Source organism: Polypterus senegalus, chromosome 12, assembly GCF_016835505.1.
Source record: "Polypterus senegalus isolate Bchr_013 chromosome 12, ASM1683550v1, whole genome shotgun sequence".
Taxonomy (NCBI): domain Eukaryota; kingdom Metazoa; phylum Chordata; class Cladistia; order Polypteriformes; family Polypteridae; genus Polypterus; species Polypterus senegalus.
This window is the reverse complement of record NC_053165.1, coordinates 55,974,296-55,991,358: the sequence shown is the minus strand read 5'-3', so window position 1 is coordinate 55,991,358 and position 17,063 is coordinate 55,974,296. Positions and strand designations below refer to the sequence as shown.

The 17,063-nt window shown below is 37.5% G+C and overlaps 1 protein-coding gene across 4 annotated transcripts in view; it reads right to left on the bottom strand.

The window, feature by feature from the left end:
- The window catches only part of ankle2 (ankyrin repeat and LEM domain containing 2), a 33,107-nt gene extending 16,413 nt beyond the window's left edge, over positions 1 to 16,694 (bottom strand). Inside the window, exons 1-9 of one of the 4 annotated variants that reach the window (XM_039771467.1) lie at positions 16,591 to 16,694; positions 14,223 to 14,277; positions 11,297 to 11,349; positions 10,321 to 10,372; positions 8,148 to 8,660; positions 6,933 to 7,127; positions 5,061 to 5,254; positions 2,293 to 2,481; positions 1,726 to 1,848 (exon numbers count right to left, since the gene is read on the bottom strand). In XM_039771467.1, coding sequence (XP_039627401.1) covers positions 1,726 to 1,848; positions 2,293 to 2,481; positions 5,061 to 5,254; positions 6,933 to 7,127; positions 8,148 to 8,649 — 1,203 coding nt within the window. In that variant the 5' untranslated portion in view covers positions 8,650 to 8,660; positions 10,321 to 10,372; positions 11,297 to 11,349; positions 14,223 to 14,277; positions 16,591 to 16,694. Of the gene's footprint in view, positions 1 to 1,725; positions 1,849 to 2,292; positions 2,482 to 5,060; positions 5,255 to 6,932; positions 7,128 to 8,147; positions 8,661 to 10,320; positions 10,373 to 11,296; positions 11,350 to 14,222; positions 14,819 to 16,590 lie in introns of those variants that run through there. The other 3 variants (XM_039771466.1, XM_039771468.1, XM_039771469.1) reach the window with 3 other exon arrangements.
- Positions 16,695 to 17,063: the final 369 nt, after the last annotated feature.

Genomic DNA, 17,063 nt, shown 5'->3' with positions numbered 1-17,063 from the left:
AATATTGCAGGGTCTCCCATTTTCTGTTTATGAGGTCCAAAACACCCACAGTTCCTACTCCTCGCAGCTGCATTCTTCACTTTGTACTTCTGGATGAGTGCTCATTGGTTGCATCCACTCTTGCACACACAGAGCCCACCCATATGACTTTTGACAAAATTAAATCGGAGTCGCTAGGGAAATCAGACTACATGACTTGGGGTCAACTGCTCGTTAAGAGTATGTCAATGTTTTGGGTATGTGTGATTTACTGTGGACTTACACTGTTGAACAGTCGGCTTTAAAAGGTGCTACGAAGAGAGTTTTCTAACTAACGATAACATAATTTTATTGTAAACATTTTCAGGTCCATGTATAAAAGGTACAGAAGAAAATATTCCTCCAAGTAAGAGAATTTCCATAGGTATGTAAACAGCTTACAAATTTTAAATATACTACCTGTGTTTAAAGGAACCACAAATGTTTAAACTTGGACGACACCTCTATTAGATATTTAGCAAGTTAAGAATAACTCATGGGCCTAAAACCTTAGCAATAAAGATTCTTCAAATACTTTGCTATATAATTAACAAATAATCATTGTTTATGAATATAACAATACACTGTTCATAGTTAAGGAATAATAAAAAGAATGATAAACAAAACACTACAGCCACTGTTACTAGGAAAAAATAAAAATAAAGTTAAACCTCTAATGAAAGCAGAGTTGGCTCTACGTTTACTCTAAAGCTGTAAATGTGTGAAAAATTATGTTTGGGGAAAAGGTGGCATAGATTTTTGAAGCTATAGTGGGCACAGGCATCCAAAACAGAAAGACTAAAAACACATAACCTCGATTTCTGCTGAGGCACATAGATGGCAAGGTCAGCATTTGGCACCAACAGCATTAATCCATGCACCCAACTTGCCTTATGTAATGATACCGTCTTGGCACACTTTGGGCCCCTTAATACCAATCAATCATTACTTGAATGCCAGGGCTTATTTGAGTTTTGCTGCTGACCATGTGCATCCGTTCATGGCCTCAATTCACCTATCTTATAATGGCTACGTCAAGCGTTATAGTGAACCATCTCAAAGTCATCTCAGACTGGTTTTATGAAAATGAAAATGAGTTCAATGGTCTTCAGTTGCCTTTGCAGTCATCAGGTCTGAATCAAACAAAACACCATTGGGATGTGGTAGAATGGGAAATACAACTGCACATTTACATTTATGCTGTGCAATCATATCTATGTGGGCCAGAATCTCAAAGGAACGTTTCCAACTTCTTGTGGACTCCATGCCACAAACAACCAAAGCCTGCTCTGAGAGGAAAAGGAGGCCCTAGTATAGTTTGCCAAAGAATGTACTCAGGGAGTGTAGATCAACTCAATCTCATTCTGCTAGAATAAAAATTACAGGAAATGACAAGGTGGACTAGAATGAATAGCCCGTTCTCTTACAATGTTATATTTTTGTAATACTTAAAATAGTGCAATTAAAAGAAGACAAAACTTTTTTTTTTTTTTAAAAAGATATATTTATAAGCCTAAAACCATGCTAATTTTAAAATAATAATCACCTGGTGTGGTTAAAGTCACCAGAAGTTAGTAAACAAAGAGCTAACATAAAATAATGGATTTATTCTGAATTTGAACTAACATCCATGGGAGGCCTAATAATAAATGCTTATAGATTAACAGGCTAAGAGAGACACACAATTAAAACAAACACATGACGTACGTCTGCTGGCTCCTGGCCATACTTATTTTTGCAGTGCTTTTCAATGTACGGATGTGAACACAATACATTCACCACATCTGGACGACCAAACTTGCAAGCGAAGTGAAGAGGAGTTTCAAATCCCTGTAAGGAAATAAAGCTGCATGAAACACTGAAGAGGTAAAATCATTTTAAAAGTTTAATGCAGATGCATAGCAACTTTACAACACTATTACTTGTGCAGAAATTTGACAAAAATCTTTCGTGAACTATATGGCATGATTCAGTTTGAACCAGACTGGTACAGCGTGGTAATTGCTACGGTTCCAACTTTCTTTAGTTTAAAAACAACAGTGCTTAACAAGTGCTTAATAGCAGCAAGACAAATCATCTTACTCACTCAGTTCAAGGTTAAGACTGAAATAGAAGTTTATAGCAAACACAGCAATACTAGAACTACATCTACGCTAAGAAAGAAAGAAAGAAAGAAAGAAAGAAACCACCTGGCTGCATTTTTTTCCAGCGAGTTAATTAATTTTAAATTTGCTGATGACTGAAAATGGTAGTAGAAGCACCAATTGTACTTACCACTTTGTCAGGAGTGTTCAGATACAAATCCAGTATGTAACAAATGCGTTTTTGCAGCATAGGTTCACTGTCATCTGGGTACATAAGGCGCATAAAATCTGGGTTTTCCAGGGTGTCCAAGAGAAGCTGGCAGATAGCTGGTTGGTTCTCCTTGGCTGCTACGTGCATGACATTGTAACGACATCCTTCCTGTGGCAAATCCAATTGATATTTTACCAATGATTAATCCACAAATTCACACAACATTTAAACACATCTTGCCAGATGCACTATATAAAACATATATGATTTAAGATTGTAAATATAAAGGTCTCTTGGTACCTGGCACTCTTTGACTAAAGCACGGTATATATTTTAGGGGTGTCTGATTGAAATTCATGAAATATAATTTAAGTTTATTTCCAAAATGTCTTATTCAAAGGCAAAATGTTGACATTCGATTGTAAAAAATAATAATTGCTTGTTGCACCTTGCACTAATTTTGTCCTCCTGATAACTCAAGACATGCTATGCAATACTGTGGTATTTTGCGGTTCGGTCTTTGCAAGTCACATTCATTTCTCAATTTTGGATGGTTAGCTTGTTATCTTCAATAGTAAATCCATACCTCTTCATAACTTCTACCTTATTGTTCTAGCTTCTTCACCTACAGGTGAACTGAGGGAAGATTTTTAAACATTTCTGCATTATAATAAAAGTATGGTTCTGAATCGGATAAAACTTAAACCTAATATTCTTGACTGTTACTTTATACTACAACATAACAGTCTTCATTTCTGTTTATCTTTTATTACTAAAACACTTTATATCCCCACTTTATAAAAGCCTTTTCAACATCCCATCTAGTTACCTCTCCCAAGACATGCCATTACACAATTAGCCTGCATCTTATGTGGCTGCTGGGTTGATGTATAGTACTTAAAACAATGAAGCATAATTAAAAATATTTAGGCCACCTTTATTACAATTTTCCTGCATCTGGAACGGAGGAAAAAAGATCCCATTTAGTTTTACCCCAGCTTATTCCTGGACAGCTACCTCCCACCTACAGCACTCAAATGGTGTCTGGTGCTACAGATTTATTATTAAGACAGGTACACACATTTTGTCTATTTTGCATAAATAGCATTCATTTATTTTTAACTACATCCTGTGTCTCTTGTGATTCACTTTAAAACTTGGCTCTTTGTCGTTCATTAACTTAGAAGCTTCCTGGTAAATATTCAAACTAATTTTACAGAATTTTTAAGTTGCTGTGAATAAAAAGACTTAATACATGAACATAATTACAATGCAATATTTAGTTCATTTTTTTAAACTTGTGGGACATTAACAGATTCATAGTATCTCAGTTTAGGTAGACAATGACTTCATGTCTTCCAAAGACCAAAACGTTATTTAGCTAAGTAAGAATAAAATAATGACTGTGTTTAGTATGTTTAGGCAACATGGGCAATTGTGTCTGGGCTTCACAAGTGCATTACAGGCAATGTTTTTTATGTCCAGTTCTACTTGTTTATGATCACGTCACTTTGTACTCATTTTTTGTGAAGGGGAGTTTTTTTCAAGGATAATTTTTGTTTGACGGGTACAGTATTCACTTGCCATTGCACAAGTTTTGCAGACTCGCCATCAGGAAAAATAAATAAAAATAATGATAATGTCGCTAAGTGCACACTTGCTTGCATGACTTCTAAGGATTTAAGCTCCTTCTCATAGTTTACTTTATGTCTCCCATCAAGGACAGAGTACCTAGACGTCAGTTCTAAACTGAAAAAAAGATGGCAGTGCAGATGCTTCCATTTAACAGCGTTCTCCTGCTGTGGATTATGAATTCTTTTAACATTTACTTAATGGTAGCCCAAGTACTGCTAGGATTTTGTCCTGTTTAAATGAGCTCTTTTGTTTTTGCTGTTGCACATGCTGCCAGAATTGTAACACCGAAGTTTGAATACATTTTAATATTATTTTTAATTTGAACAATCAAAACTATTTTTTGCTGATCTGAGGCCCCATATATATTTTGTGATGGACTGCTGGGACACCTTCTTAAGGGAAGGAGCTTACATGGGGCAGTACCTCCCCCAGTACAACACAGGGTACCCCCACAGTTTACTACTGTGCGACAGGTTTGAAGCATGGAAGCTCAACACCATTGGGGCCCATGGCCACCACCAGGTTGCAGAGGGTGAATGAATGAGCCTTTCTTAGCATGACTGCTGCCATACCCAGACATGCGTCTGGAAGGAGATCACAGGACACCCAGGTGCATTATAAAATGAGCCACATCACTCCATTCAGGTAGTCATATGCATACACACACACACAATATATATATATATATATATATATATATATAATTTTAGTACTATAACAATAAAAGAATCCACAAGCCAGTACCAAAAAATAAGAGGCTGATAAAATATTTTTGAATTGTACTTATTAAATAAACCTTGTGCTTCAAGCAAATAACACATTTTAAATGATCTTTGTAGGATATTATAAAATACACAAAATATTCTGCTTCTTGATTTGCAAATAAACTCACGATTCTCTCTACACTCAACATCCAGCAGTTGTAATGTCACTTTACAGTGCTGAGTTCATAATCCTCGCCTATCCTGAAACAATGCCATGCAAGTACCACAAAATGTACCAGGACTTGCTACAAAGCATGAATATTGTAAATGTTAACTTTGATAACTATGGACATTCTTTTGACATATTTCCAGTTAAGTGTGGCGATTAGTTCTTGTTAATCTAGCTACCTGAACAACTGTTGGATTATCTCCTGAGCCAATCAAATAGCGTGGATTACTCCAGATCAGTTCTTTAAAGGTGGCTTCATCTCCTTTCTCCACTGCCTTTCTCAGCTTAGCAGTGAGGTCTTGTGTTCGGGGGCTTTTAAAACTGTTGGCCCTTTCTCTGTTAACTGTGTCAGAATCCAAGGATGATGTGCCATCTGTTGATTCAAACAAAATTTTGCAATAATTTCAGTTTCCATAAAGTGAATACCAATGTTTAATATCTTTTACAAGTTAAAAAAACAATAATAAATCCTTTAAGACAATAAAGACCATTTCATTGTTTTCATGCATAAGAACTAAGAAATCACTGAAAGAGTGCTGTCCAAATCTGATTATGTTCCAAACATAGAGGCCATTTTCAATTACTTTTTAGGACTATTAAAAAAATATCAAAAATAACTGACATAAATCAACAAATATACAATAAAAATGTTCTTAAGCTTAACTCATTTAATACAACTTTTAATTATTTGAGAGGTTTTAATTTCATGTATAGTTGCAGGACATGAGAAATGACGTGGCACTAAAAAAGGTAGGCATTATTAATACATCAATTTTCCAAATCCTTCCACCCCTTCATTTGTCCTTTTTTTCAGCTTTTTTAACCCAACTCAGGGCCATAGGGAGTCAGACCCTATCCTGGCAGCATAAGGTACAAGGCAGGACTCAACCCTGGGCAGTTCTCCAATCTATCACAGAACGCTCTTAACTGCATAATTACCACTATACTGTGCTAACCATCAATCATTTTCAAATCAGAGATTTATTTGCCCAGACAATTGTATATATAATAAAGAGTTCTTTAAAATATGTAATAGGTGCCATTATTGTGGTGACCCAGACTTGTCTTTCAAGTCCCCAAAAAGCTTAGTCTGCTTGAAAAAGCAGCATGACTGAGAATTAAAGGCCTGTTTAAAATAAATTTCCATTTTAAACTCTTCAGTCTAATGAGATGGCAAAATCATTCTTTAATCTGTTAAAAGGCCAGACAAAAATCTAAATAATACAGCAACTGAGAACACAGGCTTTTTTGATTAAACTGCAAAGGAAATATCCTTTATTTAAGGCACAAAGTTTTTTTTTTTTTTTTTTTGGACTAATACCTTTTATGATTTTTCTTATAAAGTGTGTTTTAGAATTTGATACATTTCAGTAATCAGTGTTACTGTGCAAAGTTCCTTTTAAGCTTAATTTTAATATTGCCATAAATTAAAATTAGCCTAACTTAAAATATAAAAGCAAAGAAGCTTCATACATCAATTTACTAATTAAAACATTAATTTCTGTCATACATTGCACATGCGTTGAATAGTTCAAAGAATATTTATATAATGTTTCTTTAAAAAGAAAACATTTAAAGGATACGTTCAGTATTTTTCAAGTTGAAATAGTTTTTTCACAATCACAATGTTTATTAATTTGCAACATCTGTGTTCTAAAGTGAAGCATTTTTTATAAGCAAAAAAAAAAAATCCATTCTTGAAGTTTGTGGGTTTCAATGATCAGAAGTTCAAAAGTAAAAACAAAAACCACAAAACTTAACTAAATATGTTAAGAGCTGATCCACATCTAGGAATTGTATACATAGTGTAAAAAATGCATCCATCACATTTTAGGGAGGAAAAAGCAGAAAAACACTTTTGTGAGATTCAGACATTTTAGAAAAGACTGACTGTGAGCTTCACCTCAATACTCCTCACCCTACGGGGCAACCGTTTTGAGGTCCAGGTGCATGATTTCATGTACCATTTCCAATTCACTCCTTTCCTGATGCTGTAATAATTGACATGAATATAACTGACACCATAAAAAAGGAATGATATATACAGTTACCTTTGGAAAAACTCATTCCTGTTTTCAAAGGAGAGATGGACAAAGAAGAGGAGCTTGGAGATGGGAAGTAATCGCAGATGCCTTTAGCAAACTTCTCAGCATCGTCTCTATTGGAAAAGGCTTTAAACCTAGACCCTTTCATTGTTTTCACTGCCTGGAGAGCTTCTTTTTTATCAGTGTAAACATGTACTCTGTCTATAGGAGGGAATCAGAATCAAAATATAAAGTATATATATAAACCTTTGCATATTTAAACAAAATCAACAGCTACAAATACTTGAGAAGTTTTGTCAAATTAAAAGTGAAAAGTGATTTCTTGTAATATAAAAATGACAATCACAGCATCTACCTACTAGTTTTGTATTTATATTAGGAGACACAAACAACCCAGCCACAGGGGATGCACAAACCAGTGCATTTCTTCATGCCGGTCCTAAGCCCGGATAAAATAGGGAAGGTTACGTCAGGAAGGTCATCCAGTGTAAAATTTGCCAGATCAATATGCGGACAATGACACTCCTTTGCAGAAGAGCTGATCTGAAGGAGATTGAAGACTGCAAAGTGGTGGCAGGAGAAAGTGTAGTTAAGCAGCATAGGATGGTGGTCTGTAGGATGACGTTGGAGATCAAGAAGAGGAAGAGAGTGAGGGCAGAGCCAAGGATCAAATGGTGGAAGTTGAAAAAGGAAGACTGCAAGGTTCAAATTATGCCGACACTCAGTGACCACAAGCAAGTTACTTCATCTGCCGGTGATACAATTGGAAAAACAAAAGAAATCTAACCAATTGTATTTTTAATGTTGTAAGTTGCCCTGGATAAAGGCATCAGACAAATATTAAGTAAAAATAATAATAACAACAACAACATGCATACAGTTACTACAGTAAACTGAAGAAAATCACTGTAAGAAAGTTACATGTGCTTACACCTGAGAAATCCATCTCCTTTCAGTCAAAAGCTAGGTAAAATAAACTGCTCACACAGTAAAGGACAATGAAGACACTACTTAATAGTACAAGGGTAATCCATCCATTTTGTAACCCACTTTTCCACTTCATTGTCACGGAGAGCTACTGCATACCCTAGCAAAAATGGATTTAAGACAGGAAACTCTTATGTTTTTAAGTATAGTGTGTTACATGAATTACTGAAAAAATATATTAATATGCTGCACTGAAAAACTAAAAATAACAGGTCATAGGCTATTGTATCTTACCGTTTCTTGCCAAGATATCATCCCAAACTGGGCAGACTCCATAGTACAGAGGTGGTGATGCTGGTGGCCCTTTTGAAGGAGTCTGACATATGAATATCTCCCCACTTTCAGAACTTGCAGACTCACACATCTGTATTAAAGCATCTTCTTCTGGCGGATTCAATCCGACATCGTAGCCAAAATCTCCATCCTCACTTTGAGAGGAGGTGCCCACCCTTTGTCTAAAAGAATCCATCGGAACAGAGGAGGAACTAAGAGTTTTTGATTGGTCCCCTTTGGATGAACTTCCATCTGTTTCTGTTGAACAGTTTGTTTCAGTGTCTGGAGTCTTATTACACTCATTTTTCTCAGCCTGGTTTTCCAAGAGAGCTCGGGCTAGCTTCCTCTCAAATATTGTGCGAGTTGTTGCTGTAATAGGTCCACATTTCAGTCCTGCTCCAATGATTTCCTCCCGAAGCTCATCTGGAGAAAGCTCCTTAAGTCTGCTTAAAATAGCATCCATTCTTTAGCTACCTATTTAAAAAAAAAAGAGAGAACAGTCAAATAAAACTTAGCAAAATAGTTATTAAAAAAGTTAACAGAAAATAAACGAAAAGCATTTTTTAAATTTTCATGATCTAAAAAATATTTTAATGTCGCACGTAAAAATCCTTGTTAAATCAAATAGTAGCTTAAGTTGAAAATAATCAAGTCGTATAACCCACTAAATCAAAAAATGTATCCAGGAATGAATTAATTCAGATTTTAAAATGTTTTCTGTAAAAAAATAAATAAATAAATAAAAACAGGCCTGTTGTGTCAGGGTATAGGGACCTTTAGCTTGTCTATAAAAGTGCCCAGAATACTGCAAGCAGACCACTGACTGCCATAACAAATTCTGGAACGCACGAAGACTGCATGACAGTCAAGTGAGTAGCCAACAATCTCAGCAAAAGTATCTTACAAATAATATGCTATTGAGATTAATTTCTTTATGAGAAGCCATATGTGGTGGGCTGGCGCCCCGCCTGAGGTTTGTTTCCTGCCTATCACCCCGTGTTGGCTGGGATTGGCTCCAGCAAACCCCCCATGACCCTGTAGTTAGGATATGGCAGGTTGGATAATGGATAGATGGATAAGCCATTAACAAGATTACAGCATATCATTGACATGACATGTAGACGGAGATTATTTAGACTTCCAGCTTGCAAGTCACTGAGGCATTAAACTTAGATGATATTCACCAATACTACAGCCATATTTATTTTTACTCCAAAACGACCAAGGGCAATCATTTTATCCTGTTAAGTGTGCAAAATTAACTGTGAGGAGGCAGCCTTTTTGAATTGATAGTGAAGAAAATATGCGCAGTTTGAAGATTAGACAAAAGGGTAACAATCAAAGGAATTAGATAATTACATACAAACCATGCATTTTCTTCTGTGTATATTTAAAAATATACGAGGGGGAGTCATGCTAAAGTTAGAAAATGGAATGAACCTTAACAAAACTGATAATGTCATTTCTAAATGTATTTTCCACCCTTCTCAATGCACTTATGCCACCAGTCCTCGTCACCACTTGTGCACTGCTTTCTTCACATCATCTGTCTTGAATTGACACCCACCCATATATTTTTTTTACTGGTCCAAAAAGGTGTAAATCACATGGTGCCAAATCTGGTGAATAAGGAGGATGTGGCAATACCTCAAACTTCAGTTTCTCTTGGTGTTCTTAGCCATCTGTGGGCGGGTGGGCATTGTTTTGCAGCAAAAGGAGTCATTGAGACAGCAGTCCCCGCCTCTTGGATCGAATAGCAGGTTTCACACTGGTCTCCAGCAAGTTACAGTAACTTCCACTAGTGACTGTAGTACCCCTTGGCATGTAGTGTTCGACAATAACTCGGGTGCACAAGTGATTGTGAGGACAAGACAAAACCTTTTCTTCTGCTAGAATCCAAGCACTTCCAGGCAGGTGGCACAAGTGCACTGAGAAGGGTGGAGACTACACTGAGAAATGACATTATCAGTCTTGTTAAGGTTCATTCCATTTGCTAACAAATCCCATTTTCTAACTTTAGATTGACTCCCCCTCGTACTTGCTTAAAATAAAGTACAACGGCAAAACATGATTAAAGAAGCAAGCAGAGTCACTGGGGTTAATAAAACATCTGTTAATGGCTGACCCTACTTACTCATCCTCTGTATTATAAATTCTGCTTAAGCGGTTTGACAAGCAAAATAATCCTGCAATACAAAATTAAAATAATTTGATATAAAAGAAATTGTTTGTACCTTCTAGAAGCCAGGCTCTTTTATAATTCAAAAACAGCTCAACAAACTGTAATTCAAGCCAGATATATTGTAAAAATGGACATTTTTCTTATTTTTTGGTGTCTTTTCACTTTCTTCTTTTCTTATTATATGATGCTTTTGTAATTTAAGTACATTGCCAAATGGCAAACTGAATTTCTTAATCCAAACTAAAAGGTCACCTTAACTTTATTTGATATTTTTTCTCTTTATTGATACTTTTAGGATAAAGTGATTTACAACTACACAAGACAAACTAGTGTGAAAATGAAATATCAAATGCATGATTTAGTACACATCAAATGAAAATTGTGATATTATTGCAATGCCAAAAAGTTATTTCATATATATTTTTTTGTTTTTATAAAGTGATTTGATGGCAAAAGACATAGCAGGAATATTAACAGAAAGGCCAGTGTTCATTCAGGTCAAGGTGGCTCGCAATGCAAACAACATTTTTTAATCTCCATATATTTAAAAATAAATAAATAAATAAAATATAATTATCAAGAGATGAGAACTACACAGAGGAACAAAAAAAGGTAAAGCATAAAGTAAGTTCTCCATTGCCTCTCTCCCAAGTATAATAACCAAAGCAGTAGGTGTGTTGTATGATGATAGAAACACACCATAAGATGATATTTAAATAAATGTTAACACTCACATTAAAGAACTATAAACAACATTAATGCTAAATGCAATGCTCACTATTTAATCTAGATTATAGTGTAAAAAAAAAAAAGTGTACTGAGGGTGTACTTATACACACAAAACGTGTTATCAGCACCATGCACAGCCTACTTATTAAACCAGCTAAGGTCATACATGGCCATCACTATTGTAGGTTTACAAACTTACCTGGAAAAAAAAACGCATCCTAGAGCTTTTTTTTGGCTGACAGTTTTAATGTGCTGTAAAAAAAGGCAAAGTTACCATTAAAGCAAAACATCCATGTTCATACATTAATAAACAAAAAAAAGATGTTGACTACCAAACTTTTTTTTTTTTTTTATTTCTTTCTTACTTTAAAAGTTGGATGAATCATTTAATTACTGGATATAATTAACCTTGTAAAGCATATATTATATATATATAAAAAATTTTAAAAAAGCAAATGTTGTTACATCATAGCCAAACACAGCCCACTTCATTTGTACCTGATAGATGACCCTGCCTTGCAAATGCTCTCCTTATTTAACACGGTTCAACATACAGCATGAGCCTGCTAGGTGTAGCAATGGTTAACAGAAGCTGCTTTGGCTAGCGCTGCGGCACACAGAGTATGACACTCTCATTTTCAGAGACCCCTCAACAAGATGTACACAGTGTTGTTACATGTAGTTTGTTAATTTGTGTTAAAGGTTTTTCTGTCTGTGTAAAGTACTATTTTAAAAGACTGCAAGTCACCTCAGACCAACCAGGGTCTTCTTTACAAATCAGAATTGGAAATGACTTCTAGAATTTCCAACATTGAACATTCAACCTCAACATCACTGCTGTGCCCACTCGGCCATCTGCACTCAACTTGCCACCTATGTACTGTAAGACAGCTTCCCTACTTTTTCCAATACAACTCCAATTTGTTATCTAAATGTACAATTACTACTTCAAAATCATGAACACATCTCACACACACAGGTTGCACTTAATACACCACCACAAGTTTCATGCATCCACTTCCAACAGCCTGTGCATTGGACTGCATTTATCCCAACACCTCTGCTACACGTGCTGAACAGCCCCATATGTCCTGTCCCTACACCTCTAGCTATCACTGTGGTCGTTCTGTATGTACAACAACCGGTAATGACACTAATGTATATCACATAAAAACACAATATATAAATAAAAAATAAGGCAATAGAGCAAACTGCACTCATATCCCACATATGAAGTTAAACATAATTTAGGTTGAACAACAGTGTTTGGAGATCTGGAATTAAAACTTTCAATTTCTGTGAAACAAAACTGCAGTTGGAATTGCAATGGAAAGACTATTTAAAGATGACCTGCTAATATTTTACTTCAGTGTTTATTGTAGAATAATTTATTACATTTATGTAACACTTTTCTAGCTATCCAAGGACTTTATATAGATAGTGGGGAACCACTTCAATCACCACCAAAATGTAGCATCCACCTGGAAGATACGTACAATGGCAATCAATTTTGCACCAGCATTCTCACCACACATTAGCTTTCAGGTGGTGATAACACACAGGGAATGAATAGGGGTCTAAAATAAGACCGTGCTGGGCAATTTAGCCTGGACATCATTAAACACTCTTCTTTAAAAGATGTCCAGGGATTTTTTATGACCACAACAAATCAAGACCTCTCCATCATGTCTCATCCAAAGGACTGTGCCATTTTTACAGCACAGTGTCCCTGTCACTGCACTGGGGTATTAGGATCAAAACACAGTGCCACCTGATGGCCTTACAGACACCTCTTTTACCATCAACCTTTTCCTAGAGGGTCACCCACCCAAGCACTGGCCAGGCTCAAACATGCCTAGCTTCAGTTGGAATGGTAATATACTCCTGTAAACCTGCTAGCCGAATACAAGTACCCCACCACCACACACAACCTATGAAATTCCAATTTATTTACAATTTCACAATAATAATGACCACTGTTAATCACAGACTTAAAAAAAGCCTTGTTGCCTATTTTTTAAAACTTTGAATATTGTTTAGGTGGAGGAGCAACAGGTGTGATGCTGCTTTTGTCTGCATTATGTCTGTTGCTGTGTGTTATCCATCAACCACCTCAACCACCGCTGGACAAACAACTTCATTAAAAGGACTTTGACTTTGAGTCATCTGTCTTATTTCAACTACCTGCACTGCGTCTTCCTGTAGGACCAATCTTCAATGGCAGTCTGTAAGGTTTCTTTATTTTTAGTAACAGTGGTGTATATTTATAGAGGAGGTTTTGTTATTTGTTCATCGAGCTCCTGCAAAACCCCACAATTCCACGTTGCCGGAGGGATTTCTCTCCATCTTTCTACGAGAGCACGCCAAATCTTTACCAGATTGGAGACGGACTCTAAACAGTTATATGTGGGCAAACAATACCGACAGAAAATACCCCAAATAAATGACATACTGACTGGTCGGGAAAACGAATCCAGATCTCCGAACCCTCGAGGCCGCAGTTCAAGTTCCTCAACTTACAATGCGACAGCAGTAACGACTACATTTCTCACTTTAACAGGTTACCTCAATAAAAAACCATCAAAATAAATTCCCTTAGTATATAAACATAATACACGCAAGATCTTAAACTCTAGCGCTTTCAGAACACTTGTCACCTCATTTTTCCGAGTTTTTCATTAATCTGGTGACAAGATGCGAAATATACAGCCGGTCATACAGCTCGAGAAACTGACGTACTTCACTTTAACTACCTGAGCACTGTTTAAGAGCAGTATGTTAGAGAGGACCCGGAGGACAGACGTGATAACTACAACACACAGAACTGGGCACGATCGTGTCGTTGCCCCGCATATGGCATCCAGCATGAATTCGACGATGATGAGCCAGCGTCGACGCCGGCAGACACAATGGATTTGCCACCCTCCTCTCCCCCGGGTGATACAAATACATAAAAGTTATCTGCCAATGGTGTGAAAACAAAAGGTGCATTTCCACAAAGCCCCTGCCAACGCGTCACTGTCTGGCTGATCGACTAGCACTCCGGCCTGCTACCCATAGACAAGCCCCTGCCGCTTCTCCAGCAAGATAAACATAACATTTTCGAAAAAGCGGCTCGCACTCACCGGCCATCCTCCGATCCGTACTGTGCTGCAAATCCCGATCCTTTCAGCGCAGGAGCTTGCAAGAAAAGAAAAGGAGCGGTCAGGTGGGTATTCGCAGCGCGCTGCGCTCATTGTTTACACGCGCAGCAAGACGCGCCTGCGCACTTGCCAATGTCAACTGTCAGTCGCTTTGCTGCGCTAACTTGTACGTTTCTGCGAATGAAGGGTAGAGGAAGAAGTAAAAAAGAAAGAAAAAGAATGACAAAGCGTAAACAGTCAGGGCGGAGTAGCGTCAAGTGAAGAAGTCTAAAGAAAAAACGATCGGCGGGGCGCTGTCCCGAAATTATACACGGCGTGCAATTTGTGACGTCCAGTTCCAGCGCCTCTACTATGAAAAGACCCCGGCTGCAGCCCGGGGAAGATAAAAAACGGACGCGACAATTGCTTGTTTTTTTGGAGTTAATATACTATCGTTAACACTTATCCAAGACTACCTAGTATTTCTATTTATTTCTCGTTTACTACCCCAGAATGGTTGTTTTTGAATATACGAACTAAATAGCACGACATGGAGCAGCTATGTGCCCACTTGTTATTTACGATATTTGTGTGGTTTACATTCAAATATCCAGTCAGCCAGCCAGCTACTTAATATCAGACCAATCAGAACGCGCGATGGGCAGAGCCTAACTGTAAGCCAATTCCAGACGTGATGCCAATCCCATTGCCACCCTCGGGGCCCTGGCCAAGTTAGCAGGAACGGGCTTTGGAATGTTGGGTATTTCAGAGAAAGTGAAGGCAGAAAAGGTGTAACCAAATCGATTTATTAAGTGGCTGTGATGTACTAATATACACATTAGTGGTTAAAGTGGTTCCGCGCTGTTTATGCAAAGCGCTATATAAATGTAATTTATTAGTATTATTTCAAACTCAGCTTCTGGAGGGCCACATTGGCAGCAGGTTTATTTATATTCTAACCGCTATCTTAAATAGTAACCTGATGCGGTTAGTATTGGAATATATTTAATAATAATACATTTTATTTATATAGAACCTTTGCCATGCTAAACCACTTATATAGTTTGGTTGCAACAAAAACCCGAATTTGAGACCCCTGCCCACATGTGTATTTCAAATATTATTTATTTTATGAGGAAATCGTCCAAGTGTTTTTTTTTACCTGAAACAACTCATAATTTGTTAAATAACAGCTAGTTTTGGAGAAACTATAAGCGATTTAGGCTAGGAAAAATTAAAAATAAAGTCAACATAGCTTAGTATGATCCATTAGCTGCACAAACTTTCCACCCATTAAGAAAGTGGTTAGAATGAAACCTGCACCATCTGTGGCCCACCAGGGGCCATATTTGAGACCCCTAGAGTAGTGTAAAACATGTAGCATGGCCTACCTACTAGTTGCACACAATTTATTTCCTCTCTGCCATTTGCATTTCACCATGTACGGTAGTACCCAATGAAAAAACGGTCACAATGACCCCGAGTGACTCCACTTTGTAAAGCGCCTTGACTAGATGATCAACCTTGGTCCATAATTGGGCACGAATTTCTGTGCTGGCAGGACAAGAGTTGCAACATATAAATTGTCTGTTTAAATGGAATGCTCCTTTAACCTGAAGAATTTGGTTAGAAGGAAGGAGCCACTTTATAATGCCAGGGCTTGCAAAAACTCATCTATAATCACGTCTTCAGTAAAATCAAGAAATGTGTGCTGCTGTTTTTGTTTTTAATAAAGAACACATCAAGGTACATTAGCCTAGAGTGGTTAACGACCTCCATGTCCTTTTTCTGATACTGTTGGGGGAAGGGAGCATCCTATCACTTAGTAACTTTTGCTGAACATTATCTTAACTTGCGACATGCGGCAATAACTTAAGGATTAATACGGATGACAGGGCACAATAAAATGGCAGTAACATAAATAAATAAAACGAACCCAGCACCAGCAAGGCATGACGTTCTAAACAGCATATAAAACACACGCGCAACGCATTTTAAGGTCCACATTAAAAAAAGGCATCTTTTTCTTAGAATGGGACTTATGCAAGCCTTCGATGGGTCCTCCATCCATTCATTTTCCTACATCGTGTATTTTAGTGAAAGAATCAAGGACGCCAACATCATTTAAACGTATGATGAAAACAAGCGTTTGCGGAAAGTCTGCAGACATCCACTTGAATCTTCCTGACGAGATCACCAAATAAAGCGCAAGCAGCGGAGCGTGGATTCACCTTCGCTGCCCAGCACATTCGCCCATCGTCGGCTCTGACATCGCAAATTTGCGAGTTCCCGGCAACTATAAAAAGACATCTCTCTTCCTGTGCATCCCGATCAGACTAGCCTATGTGGAAACAAACTGCCAAAGACTCACCCGCGACTCGACTTTATGTGTCCCAGCTTCACCTTGTCTGTTGCTTACTTCACGTCTCGTCGCTTTCGTTTTCGTTCGAGATGCGAGGGCGTGGCCTGCTGGTATACCGGAGTCGTGAAGCCGAATTCGGCTCTGCGCTGCCCGAGCTACTGCCTGCATAAAAATGCCAACCAACGAGTGACGTGCGCTTCGGACTTGAGAAAGACTGCGAGTAAAAGCTATACGCTGGAAGTAGGAACACATCAGCAGGGCGAGATGTGCTTCCACTCTATAATTATTCCAAATATTACTTGAGACAGACAGGGGATATTGCGTATCAAGAGAGTGAGATGCGAGTTGAGCTTAAACTTGCTGTCTTAGAATTAAAATTTATTTCTAAGCAAATTTAATATATGTGGAGTCCTGTCGACGTCAATGGCAAATATAATCCGCTTTAGAAATCACTTCCTTTGGGTTGTGTAGTAGGATTTGCT